Source organism: Nothobranchius furzeri, chromosome 3 (assembly GCF_043380555.1).
Source record: "Nothobranchius furzeri strain GRZ-AD chromosome 3, NfurGRZ-RIMD1, whole genome shotgun sequence".
NCBI classification, from domain to species: Eukaryota; Metazoa; Chordata; class Actinopteri; order Cyprinodontiformes; family Nothobranchiidae; genus Nothobranchius; species Nothobranchius furzeri.
In genome coordinates, this window is record NC_091743.1 from 68,068,980 (window position 1) to 68,095,167 (window position 26,188).

The 26,188-nt window shown below is 39.4% G+C and overlaps 2 protein-coding genes across 7 annotated transcripts in view; both read right to left on the bottom strand.

Moving 5' to 3' along the window:
* The window catches only part of cdh4 (cadherin 4, type 1, R-cadherin (retinal)), a 343,579-nt gene that overhangs the window by 257,746 nt on the left and 59,645 nt on the right, over positions 1-26,188 (bottom strand). The gene's annotated exons all lie outside the window — the stretch shown is intronic.
* Positions 5,361-18,342, bottom strand: LOC139068888 (uncharacterized). Of its 3 annotated transcripts, XM_070549455.1 has the most exons (6): positions 18,253-18,342; positions 15,986-16,052; positions 10,223-11,241; positions 9,982-10,137; positions 8,534-8,632; positions 5,361-5,859 (listed from the first exon to the last, which is right to left on the bottom strand). In XM_070549455.1, the coding sequence occupies exons 3-6, from the start codon at positions 11,228-11,230 to the stop codon at positions 5,560-5,562; spliced, it is 1,563 nt and encodes a 520-aa protein (XP_070405556.1). In that variant the 5' UTR covers positions 11,231-11,241; positions 15,986-16,052; positions 18,253-18,342; the 3' UTR covers positions 5,361-5,559. The 3 variants fall into 3 exon arrangements, with proteins under 3 accessions (XP_070405556.1, XP_070405555.1, XP_070405554.1); XM_070549454.1 differs by lacking the exon at positions 18,253-18,342 and having other exon boundaries at positions 15,986-16,124; XM_070549453.1 differs by lacking the exons at positions 15,986-16,052; positions 18,253-18,342 and having other exon boundaries at positions 10,223-11,451.

The window sequence follows — 26,188 nt, forward strand, 5'->3', positions numbered from 1 at the left end:
TTTGTGTTGAAGCCTGTTTCCCATAAGAGCATACTGTAAAGATAACCCCCCCGCTTTGGAGTCCTTACTCCGAGAGGCGCTATACAAGTGTGGATCATTTATCATTATCATTTAAAGCATCAAACCGAGGCAGAGATTCTTCCTGCTGGGCAATTTGACAACAATCAGTATGAACTGTTGAGGAGTTCATTCTGGCCGGACAGAGGCATTGGTGCCATTGTTCATATCAGCAGCACTAAAAATGCTACGGCATACAGGAGAAAGGAGGGTCAATGGGCACACGTCAAATTCATAGATGCTTTGCGGAAAGAAGGAAAAGAAAGGAAATTGTTTGTCTCTAGATTACAATTCCCACTTTGAGAATGAACGCAGAGCTTTTGGTCGATTCCTTCAATAATCTGCTCTGTTGACTGTGTTCTTGGCTCCCTTCTAGACATTTAAAGGTCCTCAAGTAATCTATCTCTATCAGTTAAATCGCCAGCACCCAAAAAACAAAAAAAGCTATTTTGCACATTTATTTTTAACACGGTGTCCATAGATGCTGCAGTGGTCTGTACACACAGGGAAAACTGCACTCTGCAGAAAACTTTTTCTAAAAAGGAAACATGTTCAAACAGATACTCATCAAATAACAGAATGGGTAAGGAGGTAGAAAACAGTGGAAGAGGAAATCATATAGTACACTAACAAGAGTGTTTAAATGAGTGAGTATCATTGGAATTGGAGAAGGTATCAATCACAAAGCATGAGATATACCATTTCATCCATGAGTGTTGGCTATGTGGAGATATTTTAATGTAAAACAATGGTACCAAAAATTAGGCACAGCTGCTAATGATGCTCAGCAAAGTTAATAAGAGGAGGAACGAAGTAACACCATGCTGTGTTCAAGGAGTTTACTAACAGCAGCAAACTCTGGAGAAGTAGGAAAAAGAAGTATGTACATATAAAAAGTCTGGTATTTTTTAATATTCATTTCAGCTCTAGATATTGGCAAATACTCAAATGTTACTACCTGTACTTGTACCAGATATGAAAAAAATGTGGTTTCAGTGTGTTCCCTAGGTATTTACATAGTTCATTGGTTATTCCTATGCAAGAATAACAGCAGCAGCTGCTAGATGGGGTACTTCTGGTTCTGCAGGAATATTGCATTTTTGCTTGCAAACTTTAATAAAAATGTAAATAATTATAAATTTGCATTTGCATAAACTGCTATAATTTTATTTAGACGTCTAGACTTTAAACTATCTAACCTCTCTAAGGCAGGAGATTCATGATCAAAAATGTATCATGTGAGGACGCAGGCAGGCCAACAGAGATACTATAATGCATGTATACTATGTATCTAAAGTATATGACAACAGTTTTACTCATTTTGATTTTGATCTTTAAGTATGATTCACGACCCAACCATCTCCCACCGACCTAAGGGTGCAAAAGCATCAGGAAGTTAATATACAGAGTCATTCAACCTTCTGAGATCCCATCAGGAAATGTCAAAGCCACAGTGTATGTTTAACTGTCTTCAATATGAATACGAAAATGGGTCACGAGTTAAAAAAAATCATTTCAACAACAGAAATTCTCAAGCTGAACATATACATACACTCACTGGTCACTTTATTGGGTACACATCTCCATCTTCTTGTTAACACAAATTACTTACTAATCAGCCAATCACATGGTGGCAACTCAATGCATTTAGGCATGTTGACAGTTGTTGGTTGCAGAGGTTCCAATGGAGCTTTCCTAGACCCAAGTTTGCAAAGCAAGAATTTGGTCTAGTTCACTAGGTGAAGAGGTCAGAGGAGAATGGCCAGACTGGTTCGACCTGATAGAAAGGCCACAGTAACTAAAATAACCACTGGTTACAATTAAGGTAAGCAGAAGAGCATCTCTGAATGCACAACACGTCGAACCTTGAGGTAGATGGGCTACAGCAGAAGACGACCACACCATGTGCCACTCTTGTCAGCTAAGAACAGGAAACTGAGGCTGCAATCACACAGGCTCAGCAAAGTTGGACAATAGAAGACAGGAAAAAAATGTTGCCTGGTCTGATGAGTCTCAATTCCTTCTGCGACATTCAGATGGTAGGGTCAGAATTTGGCATCAACAACATGAAAGCATGGGCCCATCCTGCCTTCTATTAACAATTCAGGCTGGTGGTGGTGGTATAATGGTGTGGGGGACATTTTCTTGGCACACTTTGGGCCCCTTAACATTAATTGCTCATTGTTGCAATGCCACAGCCTACCTGAGTATTGTTGTCGACCATGCATGACCACAGTGTACCCATCTTCTGGTGGCTATTTCCAGCAGGATAGTGCACCATGTCATTAAGCTCCAATCATCTTAGACCTGTTTCTTGAACATGACAATGAGTTCACTGTACTCAAATGACCTCCATAGTCACCAGATCTCAATCCAATAGAGCACCTTTGGGATGTGGTAGATTGGGAGAGTTGCATCACAGATGAGCAGCCGACAAATCTGCAGCAACTTCGTGATGCTATCATGTCAACATCAGTGTTGGGCAAGTTACTTCAAAACTGTAATGCATTATTTATTACTTGTTACGCTCATTTTAAAGTAATTCATTACATTACAATATTACTGATTTTAAAATGTAAGGCATTACACTACTTTTGCATTACTTTAAGTTACTTTTACCAATACAACTTCAATATGAATCTGGTAATCTGACGCTCATGACATATATGTGGAAAGTGATGTGGTATCTGAGCTAGGATTGCTGTTAAAAACAGTCAGATATAATAACAGTGCATTAAAATGATTGTTTATTAAATAAAAGCAACAACAATCTGTACTCTCAGCACTTTGCCATCTTATATTAATTGAGCAGGGAGTGAGGTGGTGGGGGCTCCAAGCCTATATTTGCCTTGGTCCCCAAATGCCTTGATACGGCCCTGGATGTGGGACTGACTTCTGGGGTGATCTGATTCTATCATGTATAAATATTAAATGCTTATATGTTATTGCTTTTCACTGGTAAAGATGTGTATTGGGGATAAATCTACCTACTTTTTTTCTTTTCAAGCAATTAGTTTTATTTTCCTGATTTTATTTGAATAATTTCCTGCCCATTCTCTCTCTAACCTTCCTGCATGCTGCATGTTTTCTCCGTCTTCCAGAAAAACTGTTTGCTAGAATTCCTACTTTCTAACTAATCAGCCAAAGGGATCCACCGAACGCAAAAAAATAAAAAAGCGTAATAAGCGCTGCACTCCAGCAGCAATGAGTTGAAATCACCGAGGCACAGATTATGAACTCAGCTGAAAAGTACATGAAGTACCAGAGAATATGGGCTGATATAAACGATCGCAAATGTATGACTTTGTTTTGGTGGAGCGATTTTGTGAATATAACAGCGGCCACGCGCAGGACGCAGCTGGAGTATTTGAGCCATTACCGCTGCGTCCTCTCTGCTCATAGAATGCCCGCAAAGCTGAGTCCATAAATGACGTCATATATGTGGATACTGGATCTTTTTTCAGGCTTCCCGCAATTTGAATTTTTAGGAAACCCACATCTTGATTCTGGGTTTAAAAATTCATTGTACCATTTTCTTTCCCTGTAATGCCTTACATTACCACATTACAGCAAAAAGCAATGCATTACAGTAATTAATTACTTTTGTACCGCATTACTCCCAACACTGGTCAACATGGACCAAAATCGTTGAGGAATGTTTCCAATACCTTGTTGAATCTATGCCACAAAGGATTAGGACAGTTCTGAAGGCAAAAATTGGTCCAACCCAGTACTAAAGTGGCCAGTGGGTGTATGTTTCTAAGATATGTCTTATAAACTCTGTTTTTGTTTCATTATTAAGGAACTTAATACATTATTTGTATTATTCATTATGGCATAATTTGTAGAAGAGTTCAGAAAAAAATATTCTTTTAAACAATTTCTGAAATCAACCTAAATTAAAACTGTTTATATGGTGTTGTCTCCGATTTAAATGGTTTTGAAAAGCAAAAACAATTGAAGGGAAACTTTTCAAATTCACCGTGACATTATTAAAAGTATTACTAAAATAGCAGCCAGTAATGATAAGGGCTGTTGTCCCTCTTTGTTCCTGTGTCAGCTTATTCCCAGCCTGTAATTTACTTCATTGTCTTGCTGACAACCTACAGTGTCATGCACACAGAAAAGGTATGGGTGCTAACGGTCACTTCATACAATGAACTTAAAATATATTTCCAAACAGTAAAAAAAAAAAAAAAAAGGTGGACTCTGGCATAGGTTGAGGATGGTTTTACACGCTCTTTGGTGGTGGCTTTATAAATGTTTTATTGTTCTTAGCAGCTGTGAGAATCTATAAACATATTGAGAATCTATAAACATATTTTGGAAGAAAATCCTGAACTGAAGCTCTTGTTTGGTAGCCTGGCAAGCCAGACTAAATAAATATATTTGGTCTAGTTCACTAGGCTACTTGTTTGGAGCATTGAGAGTACACTGTTAATACTGTTTCTTTCAAATTACTCAAAAAAAATAAGGCAACATTTTCCAAACAAATTTTGTAAGTTTGGTCAACTAACCAGCAATATGAGTAGGTACAACTTAATAATTTCACCTTTTTTCTACACTAAAACCTGTGTCTTTCAAATTACTCCAAAAAATTAAGTCAAGATTTTCCAAACAATTTTTTTGAGTTTGGTCAACTAACTATTATTTTAAGTAGGTACAACTTAATAATTTCACGTTTTTTCTACACTAAAACCTGTGAGATTTAAATTATTCAAAAATAATCAAGGCAGCATTTCCCAAACAAATTTTTAAAGTTTGTTAAACTTAGTATTTGGACTATGGAAAAATTAATAATCTTCATTATTTTATATGAACTGAAACCTTTCTTTGATGTTATTCCAAAAAATAAACCAAAAATTGAAATTATTTAGATTTAATTCAACTTTTCAATACTAAAACAGTTTTTAAAATGTAAAAAGTAAATAATGATAAATACTGTGAAGCTGTAAATAGTTCACTTTCAACATTTATTTTTCCAAAATCATTGAAACAGTGGCACTGAAGTAAATACTAACAAGATTTGTAAATTGTAAATCTTACAACTTTTGTAAAGATTTTTACAAGCCATACACATATTACTGTAAAACATTTACATCACAGTAAACACCGGAACGGTGTGAGACCTATGCTCACAAAACTCATACTGTCAATGACAACATGAAGCATTTTCCACCTAAAATCTGGAAGCATTTCAATCGAAAAATACATGAACATATTTGTATGAAGTACAGCTGAACCTCTCAAAATTTGTGGTGTTTTGTTGTTTATATACTTGACATTTCACTTTAAAGAACAAGTCATTTAACAAGTAATTTTCAAGTGTTATCCAAACTACTTTTGAACAGAACCCGTCTCAGCTTAAAAAAACTGTCACATGACAACCCAGAGCAATATCTGGAACAATTGCCTTTTGTCATTGAAAAACACATTTTATTATTGAACGAACACAACAGACCTGCTGTTCAGAAGTGTAGGGGCCACACTCAAGTTGGCTGCCTAGGTAAGAAGTTTGTTTTTCAGAGTCATGTACCTGGAGCTTGGTTTTGGGCGGAGTGTATCAAGACCCACAAAAAGTCTCTGAAAAACTTCAAACGTTTTGACAAGTTTGGTAGGATATTGGAGGTTCAGGGCGTATGTCAGACCGAGAAGCATGCTGCATGCTTTGGCTAGACTGCCAAGATTAGTGAGCACCGGCACTCCCTCGATGATTATTCCTACAGCATCTGGATCATGGCAAATGTAGATCATCATGCTGCGCAGTTTTAGGTCCTCGTGCACGCTGGTCTCTGGGCTTCCCTTAATGACAAACAAAGACAATGGCAAAACATCAATTAAAAAAATTAACACAAATACCAAAATCATCAGTTCCTGACTTTTTAGCCAGATTTATTTGTGTCTCAGTAACATTAATTTCTATGGCATTTTTAATGCAAATGCTGCATGACTTGAAGAGCTAACATTAAATAAATAAAATAAAAAAAAGCTTTAAATTGTATGTGTTCATCTACATCAGCGGTACTCAATAGGCAGCCCACGGGCCACATCTGGCCCGTGAGCCCTTTCTTTTTTGCTCCCGAACCTTTCACACCCAAGAATCCAATCAGTTCTGTTATTTTCCTCATTCGCACTGACTGAGATAACGGCGCAATGTGCGTGGCTCTGGTGTTAATCAGGTTTAATGTTTCTGTTTGCAACCATCTTCACAAGAAGGCAAAATAGTTAAATGACAGGGTTCGCACGGACCGGATATTTCCTGTATTTGAGTGTTTATTTTGACGGAGAAATCTCAAGCCTACAGATGCGCTGACATTTTTATCGTTACACACATCGTGGAGGTAGCTACATCAATCAGGAAAAGATAACCATCAGAACATTTGAGATGGACACTGAGCTCAGCGCAGCTCGCCGTCAGCGCATGCGTATGGTGAACAGCAAGCTGAAGATGTGTAGATCGGGGGCTTGGAACGCATCGCAGAACCAGAACCATGCAGGAAGATTCTGTGTTTTCTAAACCCGGTCTCTCAGAGACTAGTCACTTAGAAAATGTTCCCTGATTATGAATCTTTGGCTTAATAGCGCTTGTTCCTGTCTCCAACACTACGACGCATCCATGAGCCTGTCTGAGGAACGGTCCAGAACCTCACATCCTCTTCAGCTCAGAAAGCGCCTAGAGACATTTGATTACGCACAAGCAGGTGACCTGTTCAGGTTTACATAGACAATCTTTACATTTAGAATTGGCTACAGATAAAAAATGAATGCAGTAAAATAAAATACATTGTAATTAAATATTCATTAATTATTTTACAAGCAGAGAGCCGCATCAGATGGATGAAAGAGACGTATGCGGCTCCAGAGCCGCGAGTTGCCGACCCCTGGCCTAGTAGTAGAGTGTCTGCCCTGGAACTTGGAGATAGAGGTTTGATTCCTGGTCAGGTCATACCAAAGATCTTAAAAATGGTACCCAATGCCTCCCAGCTTGACACTCAGCTTTAATGGGTTGGATTGGGGAGTTAAACTACCAAATAGTTACCGAGCGCAGCCACTGCTGCAGCTCACCACTCCCCTTCATCGGGATGGGTCAAATGCGGAGATAAATTTCATCAGTGTGGGATGATGGCTATGGAATTTGAACTGTAATTCAACATCAACAGTCAGTAATATAGATGAGTTTTTTGGTTAAAATGTTTCTCTAATATGTATTAAATTTATTAGGACTGTAATGTGCTGAGTTCTTCCTTTGTTGCTGGAGTTCCCTGCACACGTTCCGCTGCTGTTTCTCACCAGTATAAGATGATGGAGGGCTCTAGTTTTGTTGTGCCGTTCGTGTCGGGTGGCCAAGCAAAGCCTGGCTTATAAAGCGCTGGGGGAAATCCTGCAAATGTACGACTAACCCCCAAATTCCACTACCTCCGCTCCGGTCCGCCCCCGCCTTCCGCAGCCGCTCGCTTCCGAACTCAATTTTTACTGGTACCCGCTCTACAACGGCTCCGCTCCGGTGCGGAGACCTGAGGTGGGCAAACAAGCATGCGCGGGATTTTCGAGATCTTGCGATACAGTCCGAGCAGTAAACGCGGAAGTTAGATCCAAACACCCATTGTGTGGGAGAAGCATCGGCATGAACTGTTTAATCTGCCCATCATTTGTGTTGAGAGATCAGCAGTGTTTGGATCAACAAAGTGTGACTACTTTGATAGTGGAAACTGTATTTATGGCTTATTTTTGTGCATTTAAACTTCAGCCACCACTGATAGTTGTTAAAAGTTGTTAAATCTGTGCATATGAAACAAAAAACGCCTTTTGTTTATCGATGTATTGTGAAAAACGGAATTTCTGCTTGCTCCTTTTCCTGTTGGGTGTTTGTGATTTCTGTCCATTGACTGCGGAGGTGCTCCGGCGTCCGGTGAAAATAGGATCGATTCTATTTTTGCCGGACGCCGGAACAGAGGGCGGCGCACGGCCGCAGTAGTGGAATTGCTCTGATTGACTAGAACGGGACCGATTTTGCTCCGGCGTTCGTGTCGGAGCGGAGCGCAGCGGAGCGGAGGTAGTGGAATTTGGGGGTGAGAAGGGAAAGGTTAACAAGTACAACATGGCATTGTTGTGCCTAAAGAGTTCACTGAACGATTTGTAAACTTGTTTATTTTGTTGTAAACGTAAACTTAACTTGCTCGTATATTTGACCAATCAACGTTAAAGTGAGCTCGTTAACATGAACAGCGACTCCCCATAACTCACTGGATATTTGTGAAAACAGAGCAGACACACAGATGCATTTGCACACATCAGTGTTTCCCTTACATAGGCTCAGGCGCAACGGCTGAATTTCAGTGCTCAATCATCCTGGAGGTTATACTTTGTGGATGTTTATTAAAACAACTATGCAAAACTAGGGTAGCCTATTTTATTACTTATCAAATCCAGTTTGTGCAACAGATTGATTCAATCTTGGCCCTAATAATTTACTTACATAGTAGTCCGAGATGAGCTCCTGTCCACTCTCTCCCATGTACTCAATGAGGCATCTCAGAGTTACGTCTCTCTTCTGCACAGTGGAGACATTTGTGTCCTAAAGTTAATGAAAAAGTCATTAAATTAATTAAAATTCTGACAACAGAAAAAAAGTCTCTTTTTGACACACTACCCACAATTTTTTGATACATACACATTCAAACAAAACGTGTGTAGTGGTATTTCCCAGTAAAAGGTTGATATCAATAGAAAAGGTCTAATAATTTAGACGTAGCATTATTTTTATTAATTTTTATTTACATCAAATTGCTTTCTTTTGCACCTGCGATCTTTTGAAGTAAGAAAGTAACTTTTGATTTAGCATTAACTAAGCTTCCATACAATAAATCAGTTTAAAAAACAGCATGACAACTTACCAAAGTACTGCACAGAAAGACAAAAAAGCACCATAAACGTAGACGACAAAAAAGATGACAGCGAGAAAAACAAACAAACAAACAAAAAAAGCATCATAATAACCAAATTTCCACAAAAAGAAGCAGAGCATCGAAAAACAGCCACACATAAGCAAAAAGTTATAAGTAGGGATCACTGACCTAAAGCAAAATGGTTGAAATATAACTTCATTATGGATTTAGACCAAGCAAGCAATCAAGCCCACTGCACATATGTGTACATTCCAAAAATTGTGGCTGGCAAACAAGAAAGCCCTTGCCCCACACAATTTAGATCACATCTATTGCTGGCACGATTAGTCGATTCTTCATGATGACATCAACAAAATGAAATTAAACAAAGTAGTCGACTACAAATTTAATAGTCGACGTTTATTCTATGAGCGCTTTTAAAAAAAAATACATTTTATTTTGGTTTTTGGTGCCTATCTCCCTTTACTGTGTAGCATTTGTATTAACAGGTTAGAAAGTTATTTAAAGTTGTTTGATAAGCGATCATCTTGTCTTTATTATTAGATGGCACATAAATGATAACACTTCAATCTAGTAGCTAATGATGGCTATATTAAGCATCTTGTGGAAAAAGCTATACTTTTTTGCATGACGTGATTAGTCGACTAATGGTCAACAAAAGTGGCAATTAGTTGATTATCAAAATAGTTGTTTGTGGCAGCCCTAGTCACATCTTACCCCTTCTTTCCACTGGACTTGAACGCAGCACCTAACAAAATAGCAGTGTTTTACCCATGAGCTCAGTCCAAACCAGGAGTGATTCACACGTGAAACATGAGCAGGAGGCTTGTTTTGTTTTTATAATCGTTCAAAACTCAGATCGTAATCGTGATTAAAATTGTATTAATTGAGCAGCCCTAATGTATGGGGTTAGATGCTCAGACAGGTGGACTGTTCAGGGCTTTGAAACCAAAGTTAAAACTTCAAACTGAAAATGAATACAGATGACTTAATGTAATACCATGATTTTTTAACTCACCTGTATCAGTTCCATCAATAAGTTCTTGATGCGCTGACCAACTGCTCCTCCCTTGGCACTGAACAAATCCAGGAGCTTTGGAGTACATTTATCCAGCTGAGACATGAATGTAGACTGTAGAGGAACAGCAGTGCACCTTTGGAACTCTGCATTTATCTATAAAAATGCAAATGATTATCAGTAAATGCTTTAAACTAAGTAAATAAAGAACAGTAATAAAACATGAATAATAATCATTGACCTGAAATGTATCGAAGAGAGCGGGCCATCTTTCCATAAAGTTTGTCACCCTTGGGGACTGAGAAACCACTTCTTTTCTTCTCAAGCTGTATGTCCTGGTCATCAGGTAGTTTATGTCTTTGCCACAGTCTTTTCTCTTGCTGGCAGTTATTATTTCAAGCCTCATATTCTCAAGAGTGTCGTCTGTTTCACCAGGTGGATGTGGAGGAAGGTAATTAAGTTCTGCCCTCTTTGCTTTCTTGATGTTTTTAGCAACTTCTTGCTCATCACCAGGCTTTTGTGACAATGAGTTGATCAAGAGTTCAGGACTTCCCAGTGCTCTACGTTTTGTGCGGTAGTTTCCACATTTGTATTTCAGGCTTTGCTGCCATCCATAAATTCCATTAAAAGACCCTGGTTCCTTCAAGCAGGGATGCTTCTCAACTAGTGCCTGTGCTACAGCACTTCTTTGGGCATCATCAGGGTAAGCAGTATAAGAAAACATTGCTTCTGCCAGACGCTCAAGGATGTCAGATCTGAAACCAGGTGATGTCATCGGGGTGCCCTCTTTTAAATATGTCTCATTGCCTTGTTTCAAAGCAAGCTCAGTGTTGTGTGAAAAAGTTGGAATGGGAAACACAGCAGGCCAGGGGTTCTGCCTTTCAAAGGTGGACTGACTCAAAATGACAGTATCTTGGGAATCCAGTGAGCCACTAGCACTGTCACTGTCAAAGGAGGACATCACAGATACATCACAGTTGCTTTCTTGGTCAGCAACTGTCAAATCTAAGCATATAGGTGCATATACAACTTTAAGTGTGTCTTTATCTTTCAGTTCATTTGTAGATGTTACGGTGAAGAAGTCACCAAAATCTTCATCTTTGTACTGAAGACTTATATCTGTGGGGATGGACAGATTTTCCTTGACTGCTGCAACCAACTCAGCCACAGTTGAGGGTACCCCACTGCTGAGTGTAACTTTTTTTATTTGATCATCAATTAGGATGCGGAATCTTACAGTTTGCTCCATGTCTTGAAAAACTGAAGACAGAGAAAAGATACAATGATTCTCAACACCTGAGACAGATGTGGCGCTTTAAAGTCACCATGCGCTTTCCTTCAACAACATAAGCTGAAAGAGGACATATATCACTAAGGCTTTGTTGTTCAATGAGAATTGTGTGATCTGTCCTCTCCAAGTAATATCCACGATAATGTTCATCAAACCAAGACACCAGTGTCCTCAAAATAAAATGCACTCTTTCTGCAAAAATAGTTATTTGAATAATTTCTGCAAAATCAGGAAGACCTGCAGTAGAACCATAGGCCACAATCATGCCTTGAGTGTATCTTGTTCCCTGATATGTGACTGTGTCAGCCAGCTGTACTTGATCATGTGAAGGATAAAGATGCTTGATTGATGCCTGAATATCTAAATGCAGGACATCCAATGGCACTGACTTTACTCTAACAACACCAAGTGCAGGCTCAATTGTTGTAGAATGCAGGTAATGGCTCATCATAAGTTGGTGCTTTGTAGCCATGGATAAAAGGACATTCTTGAAGTTGCCAGTATGCCTTACTATTCGTTTAAACTGGCTATGTTTCGCTTCAAACCTCATTGTCCAAAAAGCTATCAAAGGTCCAAAAGCCTTGATCAATCCTGGATAATGCTCCAGAAAGTGATGCTTTGGGATGAAATCTTCATCAGGAAATGCTTCCTTGAATCTGTATCTGTGTTCAGAAATCTTGTAGTCAAGGTAGGCAATGCTTTCTTCATTGTGGACTGGAGCAACGACAAGTTCAACAATGTCTTTTAAAGACATAAGCAAAAGCCAGTTTGGATCATTCAAAGGAATTCTGTGCCCAATGATAAATGGCAAGAGTCGTATGAGGGTCCAATTTTCATGAGCATTTCCTCCTAGCTTTTTTTTTGAGGAAAGGTTTGCAGGTAATGCCTGTGGACAATCAGTTTTATCAGCCCATTTATAGGGAAACTGCAAGATAGCACTGTTAAGCTCAATAAATGAGAAATATTTCTTAGAAAGGAAAACACTGAAGCACAGACCCAGTTCCAAAGGAACAATGCCTTCAAAAATGTCATGCAGTATGTCAGGTGGGTAGCCAGTGACACAATGGAAGTACTTCAGATTTTCAGTCAATGGGCAAGACTTTTTTACACCATAAAAATGTGTCCAAGCAGGATTTGCTTTAATGGTCAATACATGCGACGCATGTTCCTCTTTGGTGCGAAGAGGAAATGCACCTGACCGCACCTCCTTTATCTGAAAGTCTGATCGCTGACCAAGACAAAATCTGCAAACAAATGGTCCAGAAAAATTTTCAACAAGTCCACTGATTGAGTGTGCTCCCAGATTGTCTGCTGCTACACAAAGCACACTTCCTTTTACATTTTGTCCCAACGTCGAAATGTAGATCCCATCCTGTTCTAAGATAGCAATGTCTTTCAACAAAGGGGCAAGTACTTGATCATAGCCATATTTTTTTATGTCTACGGCTTTACATAAAAGGGCCAAGTACACAGAGTTCAGAGTGGATCGAGATGAGAGAGGGTTGTTGTTAAATGTCCAGTATACAGCTGTTATCTTGTGCTTTTTTCTTGATGTTCCAAGTGGATTACAAATCTCAAAATCATCTATATACAGTAGAAGAGAAATTCGTAGTTCTTCTGAATAGAACGAATTATCTTTATAGATAGTAGCATCACGATATGATTTGTATAAAGTTGATGGTAACTCACGTTCTTTGCTTAGAATCTTTTCTCTTATATTTTGTTTGGCCAATAACTGAGTCAAGGACTGAAGAATTGGGACATACTGAAAACAACTCTTCTCTTTTGGTTCAAGGATGCACTCAATAGGCTCAACTACTTCAAAGTTTTTTTTAAAATAATCTCGTCTCCTGAACGATGAAGACAGAGGACCACCACTATTGAGTGCTAAGCTTAGAGGATTTGATTTGCACAGTTCTTCAACAAGAGATGAAACAAATGTCTCATCTATGGTTTGATTTGTTTTTGTTAGATGTGAAACAACAATATCTCTAACTGATGATTTTGTAGCAGAACTTGAAATAAAGTAAAGATCATCTACCAGTTCATCAATGCACCGAACTGAAACGAGATGAACACTTTCTAATTTCAACAAGAGGGATGCTATATAATCAATAACCAGAAGGCTTCTATCTTCCTCTTCAGACTGTGTATTAGCCCTACTCACTTCACAATTTCCTTCACCGTGATCACCAACCCCACTATACGTTTCAAATACTAGCGCTTCTTCTGTGTGTGGCAATTGCCCTTGACAGATAATGCCAGGTTTGAAATCCTTTAAGGAATGTGGAGTATGTTTTCTGTGTTTGTGTGTTGCAAAAGTCCCATAAATATTTGTTTGGTGATTACACCCTGTGAAGACACACTTTACAGTATCGTTATTCTTCAGATGATGACCTAGGTGTTCAAAAAAGTCTTTTTCACTTGGGAATCCTTGTTTTTGACATAATATGCAGGTGTAAGAAACATCTACTTGTGACTTGAGGGAATGAACTGCTTGATGGGATCTTGATAAGTGAGAACGAAGGGAACTCCAGTTTTTAAAAGAGCATGGGCATTCTACATGAATACAGGGCAAGGCACAACTGTGTCCATAGGTTCCATGATGCAGTCTATAATGCTTTAAAATATCAGTCTTTACTGGTAAAACCTTGGTGCACAATTTACAGGGCCATCCCATCTGTAATAAAAAGAAAAGCATCGCTTATCGTTGTGCAAGTTAATAAAGCTACATATACACAGAGATAGCATAGGTATTTAGGTTTTTTTTTAACTCATAAAAGTCTTTTTTGGGAACAGTAGTTTGGTTTATTTGAAGTAGTGCTTTATAAAGGTACTTTTAAGTTGTTACTTGCCCACAATAAATACATATAGTTATAGCTGCTTGATTATGCTAAAAACTGTTATCACGATTATTATGACTGAAATTGAGATCTAGATTATTTTACAATATTTTGAAAGTTGATAACACACATATACTAATACTACTCATCAGTGTTGTGCCCAAACGCTTTCATTGAACGACGGTTTGTGAATTTGTTCGTCTTTTTCATGAATGAAAGCTGAACTCGTTTGTGTTTTGCCTGACGAACGTAAAAGTGAGTGTGTTCGTTCTGGAGTGCGTGAACGGGTTTATTAACACGTTCTTTTGCCGTTCTAGCTCCAGATCTCCACGGAGTATCTCCGGAGCTAAAGACTAGCTAAAACATCCTGTTACATAGAATTTATAAAAATTAGAACCCGCAAATTCTGCCAAACATATGCAGCAGTGGTTGGTGCGGCGTCTACACTTATGTCTATGCTGTGTGGAGGATGGACGTCATGGTGCGTTCCATGTACCTCGGAAAATAATTGTACTTAACGTTGATTTTAGATGCACCCTTAAAAGTTTATCTTGTAAAATAAACATGTTTTTGTCACATCTACTACTGTATTCTGAAGTTAAAATTTCCGAGTAGGTGGTAAACTGGAACAAACCGGCGAGAAAACAGATGTGAAAACACTACAGTCACACCGGTAACATTTACAATTCGTTTATTTATCTATTTGCGTTGTTTTTTTTACCAAATAATTTGGGGCTGATTGTTGCCCTTTATGACTCAATCTCTTTAACTTTATTTTTCTTGGGCAAACAAGTCAGAAAAGTCACAGAATTTGAGAAGTTATTAAATTTAAACATAATTAAATGTTTAAAACTTGGAGGTAAATCCTTGTTTCCTATCTCAGCCTGTAGTAATGAAAGTCATTCAAACAGGCATTCAAATATATGTGTGTGTGTTTTTGGCTACAGAAGCACATAAACAAACAGATACGCGAAGTAGTGATCTTTAACAAACAAAGCAACACATTTTCAGTGTGATATGCTTGCCAGCCACTAGATGGTGCCATCAGATAAGAGAAATACTCCGGAAAGAAGCTTTAATTTAGCTCAGATAGAGTAACTTATTTTATCCAGCAAGATAATTTGGAGGTATGGTGGGAGGGGACATGAAAATAGTCAAACACATGTCTCACATTCATTGCATGGGAGTTTGCAGCCCTGATCAAACACAAATCCACATTAAATATGGCTCACTCCATCTTGAAATTATTTTGCTTGTAAAACAGATTGTCTGGTGCGTGAGTTAGCTCCACCAAGGAAAGTTTATGATTGATCAGTCGATGTAACGTGATCATGCTGTACATGCGCACATCACTCACTTTCCTAGTGTTTCCCCTATATAGGCTCAGGCATGGCGCTGCACCATGCCTAAAACTCCACTGCCACGGCCACGAAATATCCGCCCCTCCCCCACCGCTCTGACGTGAGACACAAGGAGGCGAACGGCCTGCGTTTTGTTTATTTCAAATCCAAATTGTAATAGAGATTAGATTTCACTTAATCAAGCAGCCTTACATTTAATGCATTTATTGGAGCGTATATAAATATGAGAAAACAGCTTTTAGCCAAGGAAGCGCTTTTTTTTTTTTACCGTGTCCTGTCTGGCTGTGAAGCAAGCAGAATTGATGTCTGAATGCTGGTGACAAGCCTTACAGATTTATTCTCAGGTGGAGCATCAAAGCGTTTGCTTTTAATGTCACGCCTGATACTTAAAACTTTACAAATGTCATACACCTTCACTTCAAAATAACCCTAGCTGTTACTGAAAGAAAGAACAGAATGTTAACTGACTTATATATTTAGTGAAACTAAAATATTTGACCTTAACTTACCTAATGTGATCTTCAAAGAAGACAACTTTTTGTGGAATTGCCTCAATTACGCAGATCTGATGTTCTTCTAAAGAAAAAATAAAGAAAAAATGTATTAATTGTTGAATGATATTGACTCATTCGCTGCCAGCCATTACCTGATCGGTAAAGCCCTTCACTGCCAGCCTTTCTCACTGTTTTTACTGTTTTTTTATGAGTCACAGAACGTTGCGCTCTAGGATGATGTCGACGCCAAAACAACCAAAACAAAAAGGAGACTCACCTCTTACATCGGAAGAATCCGCGTGTTTCGAGTGTTATCCGTTCTTTCATAATCCATTGCCGAACTGTGATCTGCAGACGCTTTTCCGGTTCGCGCCTCAGTTTTTTTCCAGGAACGGCCCAAAACAATCTCCTAACACATGGACGTTCTGCTTCCTGATCATGTGAAGTGTGACGTAGAGCTCAGATGTTTGTTCTCTCAGCGTGTGGGCTCGTTCCGATGCCCAAACAGTAAAAACATGTCATTGGCAGTTAATGGTTGGATCTAAAATAACGACTTTATTCGTCAATGGCAGTGAATGAGTTAAGGAGAAAGTTTGCCATCTGCTGCCAACTGCTGAAAAAGAGAAAAGCATGTGCTTTCCCACAAAATAACATTAAATGTTAATTTTTAGTAGTTGTCACTCTCCATAAACCTGCTTAAAAGAGCAAAAAATAATTAAACACCATGGAAATCATTTTAAGGCAGATAGAATCTTTAAAGATTGTATGAAAAGTTGCCTAAATGTATTATAAATCACTCCGTGGCTCAACTACAGTGCACTATACTTAATTCTGATGGCATCAACAAGAAAGTCATCCTAATTTAAAATTTGTGAGGTAATTCACCAAGTTTAACAAGTGTTAACGTGTTTAAATTCACATTTCACTGTTTTAATTGCCTCAGTTAAAATAATTCAGTGTAATTCAGTCATTTTAGGGGTTTATTGCTTCAGTTTGGCCAATATGTAGCATTAAAACTTTTTTTCACATGCCCACGATAAGCATGTTGTCTCTGTAACTCATGGTCAAGCACGCCTGTCGCTCAGAACTGAGTCACTTATATCTTTAAGTACATCACCTTCAGAGTTTGTTAAAAAAAAAAAGAAAAAAAAGAGTATTATGGTTTAAATGTTATATATTGGCCAAACTGATGGCATAAACCCCTTAATATGATTTAATTACACTGAATTATTTTAATATAGGCAAGCAAAACAGTGACACGTGAATAAAAAACAACACTTGTTGTGAATTACCTCGTGAATTTTAAATGAAGATGTCTATTAACATTTTCTTGTTTATAATTCATCAGAATCAGGTGTTGTGCACTGTAGTTGTGCCATAAATTGATTGATATTTTAATTTTGCTATTTATTTTCATTCCATCTTTACTTAAGGATTTTATCTGCCATTAAATGGCCCACGCGGTGTTTAAACACTTTTTTGCAGTCAGAAGCAATCTTATGGGAGTGATAACTAAAAACAGACATTTATTGTAGTTAAAACAAAAAAGAAAAGTCAGACGAGTCGACCTACAAAGAGCAAACGTGACGGTGGCGTAATCCATCGAGTGTGGCAGACGCAGACGTTACAGAGGCGGCGTACCGAGTTTCAAACAAGAGTTTCTCCATATTTTCGACACCACACCAGCAGATCAATCGCCTCTCGTCTCTCCATTTTTTTTCTCCGTTTCTCACTCACACACGAGCGGGTGTGAAGGACAGAAAATTAACGGCATAGACGAGAAACAGGAAGAGCAGCATATAATTTGAAAATACAGCCCCAGCAATAAATAAAATGGAGATAAGCGGGACCAAAACGTAAAAAATCCCCCCGTGGTTTTCACAAGCTGATGGCCGATGCGCCATTTGTCGGTTCAAATTTCGGCTAGTTATGATAACTAGCAGTTCAAAATACACTTGCAAGCAGCTCTGTGAGGCAGGCAAGCACAATTAAAGCTATATATCTGCTCTGTAAGAATTCATAAACATTAAGAAGTGCCCACAAAACAGTACATTAATTAACTATATAAGAGTGACAGCCTACCGAAAATGATGGTTTCTGAAATAAACACAAAAGTGATGTTTGATAGTAACAAAGCGGACCACATGGTGAACTAACAGGCCGACAATTAGTACACATTGCTAGCTAAGAGCAGCCTGAGCAGTTAAAAACAATCATATAAATCGTTTAGATGTGACATTTTGACTACACATTAACTTAAAATAGTCAAAATAGTTACTTACAAGTTTTTGAAAAGCTTTATCCACAAGTTCGGCTGCGCATGCACGCTCTTCCAAAATGGACCGTCCCGCTTAACAGTCAGTGCCTTGTGCCTTCTTCTTCCGTTGCAGGATAAATGGGCGGGTTCTGGCATTTATCTTCCATCTAAGCCAATAACTGAGTTTTACATACTCATATTTACGCTGAAGTCCAACCTAATCAAAATTGTTCCCAAAAATATTGAGTTGGGAAAATTGTAGAAGTTTTTGAGTATGGAAAACGTTTAAAATGCTAAAAAAAAATTAAATTAAATTTTCCGAGAAAAATAACTTAAATTTTTTTTTTGCATGTACTACACCCAGAAAAAGTATTTACAGTGTAGACTGTAGGCTCTCCACAGGATCACACAAGTCTATAGGTAAATAATCAATGATTTATATAGAACCACAGCCTTCACAAGCAAAGGGGTTTGTCTCTGAAAATAATGTTTTGTTACAAAGAACACGATTTTTGAGCAGCTAGTGCCAGAGTCTAAAGCTGATTTTGCTTTGTTTTGTTTTTTTAAATCCTTCACAATAAAATGCTCTCCATTTCTTCCCTCGAGCTGTTCATACTGTAGCAACAATGTTAATGTCAAATGTTTAAATGTATTATCGGCAAAGACTGCTTAACAGTGAATGTGGACCCTTTATGGAGGAAGTCCATTACAGCCATATGGATCTGGGATCTTGTTTAATCAGTGGGAATCTGATGTTTATGGTCATAAGTGAAGTAAACATCAATAGACCAGAGTACCTAGAGCAAGGGTCACCAGCCATTGTGAAGCTAAGAGCTACTTCATTAGTTTTGGCCCATACGAAGGGCTAACAGTGATACTGACCTTTGATCTAGAATAGACCAGAGTTACAGTAATTTCATGTATAATAAACATATTTTAATGTATTTTAAATGTATATTGATTCATTTGTTCATTTTGATGAAAAAGCATATAGGGTGCACTGTGGGCACCTTATGTGGTTGTTGGGGCACCAGGTTGATGACCCCTGATCCAGAGCTTTGTCTTTTAACCCAGCTCCTTCTTCACCATGGTAGACCAGACCAGTGAAGATGAATACATGTCAGTACATCTCTCTCTGTCCTAAAATCACTAATGGTCTAGCCACACTTCATAGGATCCTAAGCATGTCAGACTAGAGCCAATTACAGCGCTCTTCTGGTTCAATAGGCTAATCACAGCGCTACCAGTTTGGAGGGTGGAATGAGGCGACAAAGTGGAAGATGGCGGTGGCTTGTTTGGAACGGCTTTAGTATCAACTGTGGATAATTTAGATTGGGCTTTTCTTTGAGTCAAGAGCAGATAGAGGTACTTTAGTTATTTATTTAGAAAAATGATGTACTTGCATTTTCTTCAACAGTGTATGGTAGACTGCCCCACTGACTGACATTCGTAGCGGTGAGTACGTCACATTGTTTGGAGTCCAATAGCATGTGGAGACAGCGTGAAAGACAACCATAAATTCTGCCCCATGACTGAGATCTCTCTATCGGTCATGGCCAGACTATATACATATTTGTATATATAGGATGGCTTGCCTGACTAATAGAAAGTCCATCAACCTGATTGGCTTCATGCCAAGGCTATGGGCCTTTCACACCATCAATATAATGCTAGAGTTGTGTATTATTTTAGCTTGTAGCTGTCTCCTGTTGCTATATAAGAGAGGCATACCAGGGCAGGGCCTGAGTATAATCACGGGTGTAATGTGATTAGTCCACAATGGGAAAGTGCTTACATGTAGGGTATATTGAAGTCAAGTGAGAGCCTAAGGACAGGAAGTACTCAAAAGTAGGGGAGTAAATCACTACTTTGATCATGATATTATAGCTATACAGTGGATTACAATTTGATGTTTGTCGATATCTTGAATTCAGTCACAATACCATTTGAATGTGATTCGATTTGGGATCCACTGATTGACAAACTTTTATGGCTTATTATTTTCGATCTAAATTTTCGTTTATCTCTCAAGATTTATCTTATTCTCTGCTGCACATGAATCCTTATTCACACACACACACACTCCTGTATTCCTATACCCATAGGAACACACACACACACACACACACACACACACACACACACACACTCACTTGTTCTCCTTAGTGAAGTTATTCCTAATATTTTCTATAATCCTGGTGTCACCGAATTTCCACTTTCATTACGGATCAGTTATTTCCTATCACTGCCATAAGCTTTGGGTTAAAACTTTTCTTAATTCCATGCATGAAACTAAAAGCTGTGTTTGGTCCTTTTGTCAATGTATTAACTGATTTTGTAATAAATTCACAAAACGTAAATAACGCCTGATCATTGTCTAGCAGTTCTCGGGAATAATCGGTGCATTCTGTCAAGAATTCATCCTTTGGATTAAAATGTGGTGTTAACTTTGAGACTAATTACATTGAGAAGAAAATAAATATTAAATCCAGTGTCCCAGTTCACACAGACAAAACTGGGTGGTGCCCTGAGTTATTTACTATAAAATTATAAATGACAAAGACAAGCTAAGTCCCCACCACATTTGATAAATATAGATGTAAATTCATATTTATTGCTACAGATATGAAAACAAATATTCCAAGTGATTTAAAACAATCTAAATACTTTAGCTCTACATTTATGTAATTTGCATCTGTGGAGCTAAACTAAACAATGAAAGACCCTCACTGCTGTTGTTCCAGCAGCAACTGTGAGAAGGCATTTATCAGTTCTACTGAATCTTTCTAACAGATGTGAAGATCCCTAAACATTTGTTCATAATCACTTTAAAAACATTCACATCTGCGACAGCCTTGCATCTTTAGACAAAGTTATTTCTTCACTGAAACAACCTGCTGCTCTGTCTTTGTGCTCTATGATTAAATAAACTGTCTTTACAAGTTTGCCATCCACTCTAAGCTTTTGGGAGCCAAGCAATGTCCTATGAACTTGATCAAATATTCACAGTGGTACGGGAAGAACTTCTGAAAATCAAATCTAAGCTGGCTATGAAAGAGTCTTACCTGAACTCAGCTGCCTCTGATGTGGTCTATCCTCCTGCCAACAACATGTACCACTTCCATTTTTAGTTTGACTAAATGTCTCTGAGCTGTTGATGAGACTTTTGGATCCATCTTTAGGGATTCCCTTCCCTTCTCCTCACTCAACGTATGGCTCCTCTTGCATGACCAGGCTTCTCATTGCATATCTGAAATGAGGTCAGGATTTTTGCTTGACTAATCAAAAACACAATTAAGTTTTTTTTTAAATATATTTACTTATATTTTTCGGGATGTGAAGGATTTTTTTGTAATTGTTTGTAATCAGCAACAGCTGATTTTGGTGCTCATCTCAGTTGATCTCAGACACAAATTTGCTAAAAGCTATTCAAAAACACAAAAAAATAGAGTTTTTTAATCAGCTGCACACACTCTGTGAGACATTGTGATTCCTGTTAGGACGCTGATTTCACAAACCATGATGTGTCTTCTTCCTCCTGATCTCCTGCAGCCGTCAATGTCTACTAAGCTTCTTAACCTTTGACCTGTTTTAGCCTCCGCAAGAGAGGAGGCAGGCATACAGGTCACATCCAGGCGATCCCCGGTCTTGGCGCTTCACCTCATTCTCTTATCATGTTTCTGCCCTTGTCCACTTTGAATTCACTGACCTTTGCAGTTTATCCCTCCCAGCCTCTGAGTTTTCTCTATGGATGCAGTGATGTGGAACTACAACATGGACAGCACAACACAGACATGATGGCAATTGTTCCTACTTTGGAAAAAAGCGATCGGGGCTGACAAAATCTTGTGAAAGCTCCAAACTGTCACTTCATCTCAGCATCTGCTTGATAGACAAATGTGGTTACTGAAATCCAGACCAGACCGTCATCTGATTCTCATATGATTTATCCTAAACTAAATGTGTTCAAGGGCTGGAGTTTTTGCCCCTAAGTGTGGGGCATTAGGGCCCCAAAGGTTGGGGGCAGGTGGAACGGTCTGGCCGCCAGTTGAAGTTCACTGATTTAAAAACTAGCTACAACACTAAAGACATATTTTGGGTGACCCACCCTGCCTTCAGTTTACAATAGTAAATATGGTAAATGGCCTGTATTGTATAGCGCCTTCTTAGGGTTCAACTCCCCAAGGCGCTTCACAACAAATCTGTCATTCACCCATTCACACAAAAATGCACACGCTGGTGAGGATGAGCTACAGTGTAGCCAAAGCTGTGCTAGGGCGCACTAACAGAGGCGAGGCTGCCGAACACTGGCACCACAGGTCCATCCAACCACCACCAGCAGGCAAGGTGGGTTAAGTAGCTTGCCCAAGGACAGCCGGGATCAAACCTACAACCTTCTGATTACTGGACAAACGGCTACTGCTGCCAAACCAACTAAATTACTGTTCTTTAGATTTGATTTCCATCCATCCATCCATCCATTTTCATCCGCTTATCCGGAGTCGGGTCGCGGGGGCAGTAGCCTAAGGTGAGAGGCCCAGACTTCCCTCTCCCCAGCCACTTGGGCCAGCTCCTCCGGGGGAATCCCAAGGCGTTCCCTGGCCAGGTGAGAGACATAGTCCCTCCACCGTGTCCTGGGTCTACCTTTAGGTCTCCTTCCGGTTGGACGTGCCCGGAAAAATAGTCCGAGTGAATAGAGATTTGATTTCCTGGATAAAAAAAATAAATGTTGGTGCTACATTTTAAAAGAAGTTAACAGTTTGCCCTGTTTTACAATCATTCGTGTTCCTCGTTGATTTTTCTAGCACAAAATATTGTTTATTTAAGAGTAATGTTTCCTCTCTGTCCTATTCTGTTTTTCTTTCTCCATATGAGAGGTCTGTGGGGAATGTGTGTCTGTTAATCACAAAGTCGCACTCAGGAAATGAACAGCTGTATGAAGGAAGAGAGAACGAAGCAAGAACGGGAAGGAAAACAAAGAAATGAACTGAGGGAGAAACAACCAGGTCAGGCGAGCGAGCATTAGCCCCCCACCCCTTTTCCCTCCTCAGCAGCCTGACGTGATCTGCATCGTAAACAGATGCAGCACAGCACTCGTCCATCGGCATGCTGGCAGATCACTGCCTCCTTTAGCTTAAGCTGCCAGAAAAAGAAAGGAAAAAAAAGAGAGAATGGGCCCTTAAAAGCCTCAAGGTCAGATCCAAAACCTAGATGGGGGATAATAAACATGTTTAAGCAGGCAGCCATGCATTTCGTCTGGAAGGCCGTCCCGTTACAGGTTGACAGTGCACTTACTCGATGTTAGATCCGAGGGGCTGATTGAGTTTGAAATGTTGCTGCTTGTGGGATTATGAAACATGACAGGCTTTTTATAAGGTGTAATTAACACTCTGAATTTAATGAGGACATGACAGACATTAAATTGCTTTCGGTTCTCGTCAGTGACAGTTAGGGAGGCTTTCTGGGTGTGTGAGCGTATGCGTGTGTTAACATTACCATTGTTATTATCATTTAACTGTCCACCAGTGATCTTTATTTTTAAGGTTTACTTCAGAGCAGCTCTAAGTTTTTTCGACAATAGATATTTAAACTCAGTATTATTATTAGTTTGAATAGTTCAAAGAATTTCAGGCTTTCTAAAGAGAATTTCTGAGTAAAAGTTGTAAATAAATGTTTAAACCTGCCATGCATAGAACTAATGAGCTAACAGCTAATCTGATCCAATGCAGTAATCTAATCCTAACTCAGAAATGTGGTGTTTGTTGTACTCAAACTACCTGTTGGCTCATTATTCCTCAACGTCAAAATTACTTTTTACTAAAGATGTTTTCCAGAAAGCTATTTAAAAATGATTAAATTCTGTCTATCTTCGAATTTTAGAGAAACAAACACATCAAAATAGCCCAAAAATTCAAGTTAAAGCTCCATTTGAAAATCAAGATTCTTTGTTATTCTCAGCAAATCACAAAGAGAATGATTTCATGCGTAAACTATAACGCCGCCACACACTAAGAAAAACGCATGCTGATGTGTAAAATTGTAAAATTCTGAACAATTAAGAAATCAACAAGTTTTGCGTATTCAAAGCTGCTGAAACTACATTACACCACTTCTCAGTCTTAATGATGTCTCTAGGTAGCAAACTTTTGTATTTATTTTCAGCTGAACAGCTTGCAACAGAGCTCAGCCATGTGGCCCAAATGAAAAAGCAACTGCAACAAACATTTTGAAAGAAAGAAAACAAAGAAAAAGGGTTTGTCTTCTTGGAAAGAAAGTCTAATGATCAGCAAATCCAAAATGTATCTCAGTGACAGCATTAAAATCTAAAACGTGCATCTCAGCTGTGGTACTGAGGTGAGCTAGTGGCACGGCGGCCACACCATGGATGGTGTTGGACACGCTGTAATTGTTAGGTTGCACCGGATCACCCGATCTGTCAGTCACTTCTTTGTCTCAACGCTCTCACTCAAACCCCTGCTGTTCCTCTCCATTGTGATTCTAAGACACACCTGAAGCAGCAGTTACGTGCAATCATCCAAGACCCCCCCCCCCCCCCCCTCCTCCTCCTCCTCCTCCTATCTCTGAGCACCAGCTGTGGCTTTCTCTCGGTCTCTGTCCCATAAATATTGGCAAATTGAGTGTAGAATAGCCAGTTGAAACAAACAATTAGACAAGACATTTCCCAGAGGGATCTCCTGTCTGAGGTATTTATACCTATCAAACAGATCGCTTGTAGCACCTTGATCGCTCAGAACGATGCCAAGGGGAATACTGACGTACAGATTTTGTCCATCACATGCATCACTATTGTATAAAAAGATTGTTAAAGAGTGGGTATTATTTTTGGCAACGTTTTCCTGCCAGCCGAGTGTGAAATAGCTAGGATGAGAATAGACTCAGGACGAAGTCCTGCCTCAAGTGGAGGAGTTTAAGTATCTAGGGGTCTTGTTCACAAGTGAGGGAAAGATGGAGCGTGAGATCGATAGGCAGGTTGGTGCTGCATCTGCAGTGATGCGGGTGCTGTACCAATATGCTGTGGGGAAGAAAGAGTTGAGCCTGAAAGCGAGGCTCTCGATTTACCAGTCAGTGTACGTTCCTACCCTCGCCTACTGTCATGAGTTTTGGGTAGTGACCAAAAGAATGAGATGAAGGATGCAAGCGGCCAAAATGAGATTTCTCCGCAGGGTTTATGGGCTCTCCTTTAGAGATGGGGTCATCCGGCAGGGGCTTGGAGTAGATCCACTGCTCCTCCACATCAAGAAGAGCCAGTTGAGGTGGCTCGGGCATCTAGTTAAGATGCCTCCTGGATGCCTGGAGGTTTTCTGAGCAGTTCCAACCAAGACGAGACCCAAAGGAAGACCCAGGACACAATGGAGGGACTATGTCTCTCAGGTGGCCTTAGGATTCCCCCAGAAGAGCTGGCCCAAGTGGCTGGGGAGAGGGAAGTCTGGGCGTCCCTGCTTAGGCTGCTGCCCCCATGACCTGACCCCGGATAAGTGGAAGAGAATGGATGGATGGAAAATCGACTAATGAAAATTGTTTCCTAATGAAAACATTTATTCTACAGGCACAATTTAGACTGCTAATTTTACCTTTCAAACATTTATTAAGTATCGATATCCTTTAACAGTGTTTCCCAACCTGGTTCTCAGGGCCAACTACCCTGCATGTTTTCCACGTTGCCCTTTCAAACACCAGTGTTTCCCTGCTGCCACATTCCTGGCTTAAATGAGTGAGTGATTAGCAGGCATCTGCAGAACTTGATGTCCTTCTGAGGAGGAAATGCAAATTAGGTGTGCTGAAGCAGAGACACGTAAAACATGCAGGGCAATGGGCCCTGAGGACAGGGTTGAGAAACACTGTCCTACAAGAAATTTCCCAGTGAAAGTTAAACTGGGAGAGAAAAGTTGGCAACCCCCACTGTTAAACTCTTGATTTAATCTTTATTCATAAAGGGGACA

Excerpts from the sequence above, each read along its gene's own strand:
- LOC139068888 (XM_070549455.1), bottom strand. The coding sequence starts at position 11,230 with ATGGAGCAAACTGTAAGATTCCGCATCCTAATTGATGATCAAATAAAA. Across the intron at positions 8,633-9,981 it reads TATTGATGGAACTGATACAG|GACACAAATGTCTCCACTGT; the intron begins GTGAGTTAAAAA and ends CATTAACTTTAG. Across the intron at positions 5,860-8,533 it reads AGCTCATCTCGGACTACTAT|GGAAGCCCAGAGACCAGCGT; the intron begins GTAAGTAAATTA and ends TTTGTCATTAAG.